Here is a 9,531-nt window from a genome sequence, read left to right as displayed (position 1 = left end):
ATTAATATTCCTTAGCTTACATTAGATGCATCAATGTAATCGTGAAAAATGCAGAAACTATAGGAAGCAAAGGAAGGATTACATCGCCAGCAACATTATATTGAGGGGCCACCACCAATTACACACACCAGCTAATTAGCTTCTTCAGGTTCACGGGTTTCTCTATTTCTAGATTCTCTCATGCAGTCATCTTCTGTCCCTCTCTAAATTAAAACATTTTTTTTTTATTGGTTAGTTTTATTTTCACCCCCATTGGTTAGTTTTATCTTCACCCCTTTACATTTTTGTCTTTCAGATGTGAAAAAAAAGATATTGTGTAGTTGTGTGATGTATGTTGAAAAAAAAAAAGAAGGTATATTGCAATAATTGTATGTATGAGAGTGAGGGATAGCTCAAGTGGTTAGAGCTTCCTCCCGATTTCAAGAGATTTTAGGATCGATTCTCATCACCTGCCCTTGTAGCTCTCTAAACATCAAATAATTGTATGTATGATACCGGAATCAAGAAATAAATTGTAGTGCATTGATAACATTTTGGAACGAACCATGCATGCAGAGTTGCAAACTAATGTTAATAAAATTAAGAATGAATTTTCTTTGGTTGCCATTCGATGTATATTAACAAGTCTACATGTTGACCCTTGCAAGAGTTGTAGTTAATTACTAATAGTATTACATGTACCTCTAATCAAATAGGTTTTCATAACATCATTAGTTAAACATAAGATAATTATTGATTATAGTTTTATTGTTCATTTTTTCGGAACAAGCACTAGTTACAACTAAAAAAGGCAGAGAATATACACTAAGAAACTAACCCGGTTACCCGGTAAATAGTTGAACACAGTACAACATTTAACTACGCCTTGCAGAATATGCTTCTTCAATGTTACAATTTTACTACATACCTAGGCTAAAATGTAGCGAGAATAATTGATAACTTAACAAACTATATTGACCTTATAAAGCCTAAAAACGAGTCCTTTTTACATCATGATAAAGAAAAGAACACACTACCTATAGTAAAATGATATACGAAGTAAGTACAATGTCTGTTATATGATGAACTAAAATGATCATACCATTAACCGTATGTGGTCGAGTGAATCGAGTGGATCAGTGATCGATATGCTTATTATTAGCTAGACGATGAGGCTTAAGCACCTGAACTGTACTCAATAATCATCTCTAGAGCATGATGATAAGTAGCAAACTCAATGTCAATTTGAAAGTTCGACACCGCTGCAAATTAGCTCTAGAGTGTCTTCAAGGCATTTCATCACACACTAAATCTACATTATGAGAAATATTCAGCAACTGCAAGGCTTGCAACCAACATCACAATGCAAGAAATCATTGGAACAAGATCTTTATTGTGTATCAGTGTATTTATGTAGACAATGTGCTCATAACATATAACATGTTCATGAGTTAGTCTTAAAAAAATATTTCCTAACTTCTTGTATACTTTTCCTTTTAAGATGTTCAAATTATGTAACGTGTTACGTGTACATGAGTTATAATTCCCATGTAAAACTGCAGTTGAAAAAGAATGAGCAAGCAAAGCACATGCAATAGACAAAGGTATCAATCAAAATTATGGATTAACTTGACATATGGTCATAATATTATCGAAAGAGAGTCAAAAACATAGGCCACAATGTCTCCTCTAATTATTTGAACGAGTTAGTAACGGGATGACAATTTAATCCGAATATGAAACCAAAATGATCATATCCGAATCCGGAATTAATAAAGGACAAGTAGTAAATCTGTAAATGTGAACGTGTCCAGCATTTTCTAAGTTGCTAGGCCGGACCCAATTCAGTTTACAGATCATGGGCTTAATGGGTGACCCAAAAGAGATTATCTTTTTTGGATTTGGTCCAAGTACAAGGCCCAATTATATTTGTTGGTTTTACCAGCCTGTTTGGACCAGTTTTTTTTTTTTTTTTTTTTTTTTTTCACCTGCTAAAATTTTGATTTTATCCTTTTTTTTTTTCAAATGGTTGTGAATTTGCGATGTACCTCTGTGAAGTTAAAATTTGGTTACTCTTCCTTGACTTTGCTAGGTTATGTAGTAAGGACTACGGTGTAACATTTCTTTTTAATTGACTGTAGAATTATACTCCATACTTTAACTAAATTTGGCATAACAATATAAATTGGCTGGATGATAATTTCTAATGAATTTAAATCAATATTCTAGTGATGAATTGCTCACTATGACAATGACAAGTGAAATTACAATAAAAAGAGACCATATAATTAACTTGCGTTTCTAGTTAACAACTCGATTTATTTCATAAGAGTGTTGTACACAACCAAATCAGTAATCAGCCATCTTCCAAAGAATTTGACAAAGATCTTGAAAGGAGTTGAAACCGAATTGATTAATGATTACAAATAGCTAGTAAACTCTCCATCTCTAGTAAGTCAAACGAAATCTTATTTTTAGTACGTATACTTAATACAGTGTGTAGCAGTGTACTTTTTTTTTTTTTTAAAGGATGTAGCAGTGTACTTAAACAATACAACTATTAGTTCAGAAATTTTAAATTCATTGAACAGTAAGAAATAGTCTTTACTAATTACCATTGACTAAATTGAATTCTAAAATTTAGGAAGATTTGGTCTTCCTTGATAATAACACACCTGTTATTATGTAGTACTTGCAGTGTTAGCAGCTAATGTAATCCACTATTTTGATTATTGGATTTAGTCTCTACTCAGGAGAGCAACAAGGAATCCTGTCTCCTCCAGCCCCCACAAATTGTATAAAAAGTTGGGGTAAATTTGCTTGCTTTGTTATCCCTAATTTTCTCACATTTTTGGTGCATTTGTAAGCAAAATGTATCGAATATAGCATGTTTAGTCACCCCAAATCATATAAAAGTCAACTTTACAGATAATTGGCTTTAATGTAATTTGGGAATACCGAACAAGTTATATACCATACACTCATTTACTTTCTAGTTTCACCACTATAGCATTGACATTTGATACATCTTCTAATCTTGGCTACTAGAGTTATCTTTTTCTCTCAATGTGGTAATGTAGAGTTTGTGCACAAGTAAAACTCAACAGCTAATTATCATCTTACATCCTCCTCCCCCTCTCCAAAATTCTCCCCACCACAATTCCCCTCTCCCTTGCAAACCACCCTCTCACAGACTCACATCCAAGCCCCCTTACCTCCCCCCCCCCCCCCCCCCCACCCCAAGGCCCCAACCCCCTAGCCAAGTTCTTGATGTAGTGAGCACTTGGCATCCTCACTGCAACCATCTCTCGACAACTTTTCTTAAAAAGTAAATACAAGGGGATCGACAAAAGTTCTTTCTCCAACAAACCCATGGGGAAACAAATAGACCCATGGCCACAACATAGGTCTTATTCATATAACAATATGCCCCATAAGCTAGGGTGCTAGACGAACAAGTCCATGCCCAAAGGGTAACACGTGGATTTTGTTCGTCCCCTCATGGGCTTATGAAAAACTTCCATCAAACTGTTTTCGTATATTTTCTTTTTAAGAAAAAAAACACGTCAAAAACAGCAGCAGCAGTGGGGATGTGGTGTAGGGGGCAGGGGTGGGAGGAGAGAAAGTGTTAGGGGGTCTAATCACTAATGGGGTGATAGGGACATTGTGGAAAAAGAAATGACTGGTGTGTGATATTTGCAATTTACAAGGCAGTGAATAAACCAGGATTCCCCAGCTGAACCCTGACCAAAAGCCACAAAACTTTAAAAATTTTCAACCAGAAATTAAACTACCATGTTCTCAATCTTGTTGATTTGTTGGCACAGCAAGCTCTTTTCGATTTGAACTTCATCCAATCAATCTACATGTTAATAAAGCAAAACCGAATTATTGGAAAATCTTATGTAACCAACTGTTGAGACAGAAAATATTACTGAAAGAAATTAATTTAAAGTAGCAACCTTTGCACAATTTTGGTGCAAATAACTTCACTTCTACATTCTGAAATATTCCTGCATTCCTACAATATGTAAACACAAATGAGAAGGAACATTCGACAAGTCAAGAGACTTGAACCGAAAAACAAAGAGAGGAATCATTAGAAAAAGACTTGAAATTTAAGCAGTTTAAATCTTCCTCTAAATAGTTATTGTTGGCTGCAGATTGGTTCTTCCCCCTCTCCTGTAAATGAAACAAACACATTAAGCTACACAAAAACATGGCAAATTTTTAATTAAGCGAGCATCAACTGATTAGGATCCTACCATAGAAATGAACCATCTACTTGGGGCTTGAACCTAAGTACCCCAATCTATCAGCTAGCACATTCACATCCTCCTGCTCTTCGCCTCCTTGATCACTAGAGGCGGCAGCCTTAAACCTTTCATTTAGTAACTCCTCCCAAAATTCCTCATCGAGTTCTTTATCATCGCCTTCAAATTGCTCCAAACCACCACGCTGTTCCTCCCCCAACTCGGTCCCTCCCCTACTATACCCTTGCATCTCAAGGGCTAATGCCTCGAGCTCAGAAACCGGACCAAGAGGGTCATATTGATCATAACCATGAGAACCCCCAAAGTCTAATGGCTCAGCCTTAACATGTCCCATTCCTAAAGGTACACTACTACCACTTGTTACACTTGCATACCTACTTGACTCCCCAGTGTCTAAATGACCCTTTTGCCCTTGATCAATAGGCCTCCTCCTTTTCTTGCTTAATGCTTCCTCAAGTTCTTTCCTTTTCTCCTTTTGTTGGACTAACTGTTGGAGAAATGCAGGATTTTGCATTGCCCTTGCTAAAAAGTTCATCATTTGTTGTTGCTTCATCTCGGTTGCTTGTAATCTTTGTTCCATTGCTTGTAAGAATGATCTTGTGTTCTGTTGTTGTTGTCTTAGCTTCACTAATTCCATCATTAACACTTGTTTATCGCGTCGCAATCGATCCACTTCACCATCAACCCCAAATCTTCCTAGCTCTACACAAGGGTCTATCACTCCCTGTTGAGAAAACATAGGATTAGATGAGTGTTTCCTTCTCCTTATGTTCTTCAGTTGATGCTTTTGCCCCTTTAAAAACCCTTCATTTGCAAATTCCCATCTATCAGGATCAATCTTCCTAAAACCCTGCAAAGTTTTCAAACAATAATTTTGTAAGTACCAAGTTAAGCAAACCACTAGAAATAAATACCGGTTTATAGTGACATTCCCAAGTAATTTGAGACGGATGGATTATTAACCAAAATGCCCATAATACAAACATCAGTTTCCATCAAGAGAAGTCGGCAGCAGTAACACAAATCAAAATTATTAAATTACATCAAGCAAAGTTGCAAAATATTTTATTAAAATCTAAGGACCCACATCTAGAATTTTTGCTATTTCAAATTCAGTCATGAGATTAAATAAGATAATAGGACAAACTCAAAAAGAATCATTGGGTAGATTTCACATGATCAAGAAAGGAAAGTTGTATTAAAATATTCAACCACATTATTAAAGTTAATTGACAAGTTGCCGACTCATTTCACTAAAATCCCATTAACATTTTAATTAAAACTTTTTTTATTGCTAACAAATCCAATTCTAATTCCAGCACATCAAAATCTAACACATGGATATCACAACAAATCAAGAAAGAGAAAGACAATGAGCCAGGTGGCTTCTGTCAAGAGGTGAATTTTAATCAACTTTTGTATTTTATAATACTCCCTATTAATTAACTTCTGCTCCTTGCTAATTGTGTCATTGACTCCATAAAATTAGATATTTAATAAGATTATAATATTTTCTTTGAAAATGAACGGTCATGATATATGCAATCCTTAACGTGTTAAGTCGCAAACTAAATGGTAAAAGGAATGAGATAAGAGTACTTACATAAGTATTAAGCTGCCTGACAAAACTAGAGAAATTATTATGCTTGAAATTTCTAGGAAGTAAACCAGAAGCAAATGCATGAGGATCCCAAACCACAAAGCTTTGACCTCCTCTGTTCCAAGACACTATACTATCAGTACTTGGATCATCAACTAATTCATAAGTTTTCGTTAAAAATGGAGGTGGGCCCACTTCATGTAATCCTTCTCTAGGCTGAGGTGCCGGAAAATTTCTTGAAATCTCGCCGGAAAAGGTCAAAGTCGTCGAGCTCGATTCTGGGAACTCTTTTTTAACTGGATATAAAGGATTCATAATTGAAATTTTATAATTCAAAGGTTGAATTTTTCTGGGTATGCTTTACTTTTTATGATTAGTGAAAGAAAAAAGCAAAAAAAAAAAAAAAATCAAAGATTGAGTCACAATGTGACTTAAATTGAAGTGAAATTATTGAAATTGAAGCAAACCCAGATGAAATTCAAATCTTCAATTTGAAAGAGAATTTAGCAAAAACCAAAATGAAATTTGATCAAATTTGTACAGAAAATATCAAAATCAATAACTTAAAAGGCAGGGGAAGAAGAGAGATTACAAATTAGAGAAAACCAAAAGGAAGCTTTGGTTGGTATATATATAGAAGGAGAAATTGAGGGAAAGAAGAAGAAATTTAAAGAAAAAAGTTGTATAATTTTTGGAAGACAGTAAGACATGCTCTGTTTTAGCTCTGCTTGGAAAGAAGAAGGTAGGTTTTGGCAGTTATTGTTGATTTGTTGGGGGAGATTATTATGTGATTAATAAGGTTTGAGGGGCTATAAAAAGTGTGACATTTGGACCCTTAAATAGAAACTTATATAACCTATGATAATAATTAAAATATAATTTTGAGGAGAAAGTTCTAGAGTTTAGAAGGGATGGAGGAAGGAACCATCTAAAATAGCAAAGGCTTAATATTTTATTTGTGGATTTGGGTAGGCGTCCTTTTTTAATTTGTTGATTTTTTTTTATTTTTTGGTTTATATATTGGGATGAGGAGCCTTGGAAAGTTCTGGAATTTATTCAGGAAGGGGAGCAAAAATAAAAAATAAAAAATAAAAAATAAATACTTGTTTTGCTGAGTCATGCTGACCATGCTAATGTGGAGTGGGTTTGATTATCCAACAGAAAAAAATAAAAAAATTAAAATACGAGGAATAAAGAATTGTTATTTTGAGCAATTTGATTGGTGTAGATAGGAGAAAATGCCCCACCTGTTATTGGGGGTCATATAAAATAAGGTACTCACTACTGAATAGTGAATACTGATCACAAGGTTCTAGGTTTTTTTAGAGTAATTATTTTTTATTTATTTTTTTGAGTTTTATTTGGGTTACCCCCAAAAAAGGGAACTTTGAAAAGGAAAAAAAATAATTAAAAAAAGGGTGGGAAGCAAAAAAATAAAAGGTAATCCATGTTAATGAGAGACAGATATTAATGAAAGCTGATTTGCAGACTTGACATTTTTGAAGAATGGGAAGTTATGGGCAATTTCAGGATTGAATTGATTGTTTCTAGTCCATGTTTATTTTTTATAAATAAAAAGAGCAAAAAAAATAAAAAAACAAAACAAAAAAAAATTTCTCCTCTTTGCCAAACCATAAAAAAAAAAAAAAAAAAAAACATTTCTTAATAGTTTCATCATTTTGATTAGACCCTATCAATTAGACCATTGTTATCTTTAATTACTATTTTATAAAATTCATAAAAAAAAATTAAAAAAAAACATTGTATTTTGAAAATATATGCTTTGAGGTTTAATACAACAATAATTAATATTCCTTATAAAATACATTTTCAAATAATAGTAAACAAATGTGTACTTTAATCTAGAAATAGAGTAAAATGTAAAAAAAAAAAAAATGATGCAACTATTTAGAAACGGACAATAATAAATAAATAATGTACCCTCTATCTTGTTTTTTTTAATTTACATTTCACCAAAAAAACCCTTACAAAAATTGGTCAATTTAGAAAATAACACGATTTTAAAAAAATAACCTCGTCCGTTTTATATTGACTTTTCACTTTGACCACCTTTGTTAAAAATAAGGAAATATAAAATTGTGATTTAAGTTTAAACATTGTAAATTTGAAATGGCTACAAATATTTTATGGCCATTAAAATTGTCCTTACATACTAGTCTTTGCTAAAAGAATAAAAAATTATGAGCAATTTCAAGATTGTATTGATGTATTGATTGTTTCACCTTCTTATTTGTAATTACTAGCACCAAGCCACCAACCAGCATATAAATACTATAATCAACATTGTAAATAGGCAAGGACAATAGCTACAACTAATGGCACACAAAAGTAAGTACAGAAGTACTCTATAGACAACTCCCATAAACAATAGTAACATACTCATGTATACTACGAGTATTAATCAATCAATCAAAGACTTAATTCTATAAATGGGGACGACTACATGAACCAAAAGTGATTATTTTGTATAGTCATCGATAAAAATCTTCCTCCTCCTTCCCGTACGATCAAATGTCTCATTCTCGCGTATACTAGAATGTCACATATCTATAAAACCATTACTATACGAGCAATCTATCCAAATCATGTCATACCATTAATTATGGGGTTAAGCTTAAGCATCATAAAGTCATGTTTAGTTCATCTTAATTTTACTTATTTTAAGTAAAAATAATCATAATTTCTTAGAAAACCAAAAAATTGAGCAAAAGAAAAATACCCTTTGAAGATTGTACTCAAAATGAGGCCTTTGAGTTTAATCAGCTTCTCTCTCCTACGCCCCAATTCGCTCTTCATACTCCGCCCTTTCGCCGTCGATATCCACCATCGTTAATCATTGAATCCCAAATTTAAATTTCAGGGAGAAGACGAAGAATTTGAGGGAAATGTATTGGAAATTGATGAGCCATTTTGTTGAATTTCAGCCTTTGAAGAATAAAAAATCGAATTTTTTTTGTTGAGAAGAGAAATTAGGGTTTTGAGGGAACTGTTTTTGGACATTTCTGGAGCAGATACTGTAATTGATTAAATCCTATTTTGCTCTCCATTGAAGAACATTCTGGGGTTAGCAAGGGTTTTGGCTTGACATGTTCACACGAAATTCCCAAAAATAAAATATTTCTCCAATATTTATTTATTTTCCTTTTTTTTTTTGGGTGAAATTATTTTCTTTGTTCTTAAATTACAATTTAACGGTACGGAGTAATTTTTTTTGGTTGCTCACTTGCTTTAACTACTTCAATTATCCATCACTCTTATTTAATAGTGAAAATGCATGAAACATATTACGAGTCTATTCTTTTCGGCTTCAGTTAGGTCAGTTCAGTAAATCTAAATAGGCTCTACATCACATTTACTCTCAAAATAGTTACTTAGAAATACTATTGATAACAAAAATTTGAGAAGTAAAGGTTTCAATGTTTGCGGTGAATATTTTATTTTTACAACAAAAAAAATAAATAATAAATAAATAAATAAATTTGGCTTTGTGTTGTGTTTACACTTTATAATCTAAGGAATGGTTTTGGGAATACTTTATTATAGTGCGGAGTAGTATAAATTTGAACCGTTATTTCGAAAAACTTTCACATAAATTGGTCAAACAGAGTGAGTGAAAATAGAACATGTGATTAGCATAAATTACCCATATTGACTTCA

At 33.0% G+C, this 9,531-nt stretch overlaps 1 protein-coding gene across 1 annotated transcript; it reads right to left on the bottom strand.

Annotated features, from left to right (window-relative positions):
• Positions 1-836: 836 nt before the first annotated feature.
• LOC145597825 (heat stress transcription factor A-7a-like) lies at positions 837-6,830 on the bottom strand. The gene is made up of 5 exons (XM_081654071.1): positions 5,857-6,830; positions 4,245-5,103; positions 3,942-4,161; positions 3,774-3,841; positions 837-1,291 (listed from the first exon to the last, which is right to left on the bottom strand). Exons 1-2 carry the CDS (start codon positions 6,166-6,168, stop codon positions 4,261-4,263), a joined length of 1,155 nt encoding a protein of 384 aa, XP_081510197.1. The 5' UTR covers positions 6,169-6,830; the 3' UTR covers positions 837-1,291; positions 3,774-3,841; positions 3,942-4,161; positions 4,245-4,260.
• Between the last annotated feature and the right edge of the window lie 2,701 nt (positions 6,831-9,531).

This window comes from Chenopodium album, chromosome 20 (genome assembly GCF_948465745.1).
Source record: "Chenopodium album chromosome 20, dcCheAlbu1.1, whole genome shotgun sequence".
NCBI classification, from domain to species: domain Eukaryota; kingdom Viridiplantae; phylum Streptophyta; class Magnoliopsida; order Caryophyllales; family Amaranthaceae; genus Chenopodium; species Chenopodium album.
This window is presented reverse-complemented; position numbering and strand designations above follow the sequence as displayed.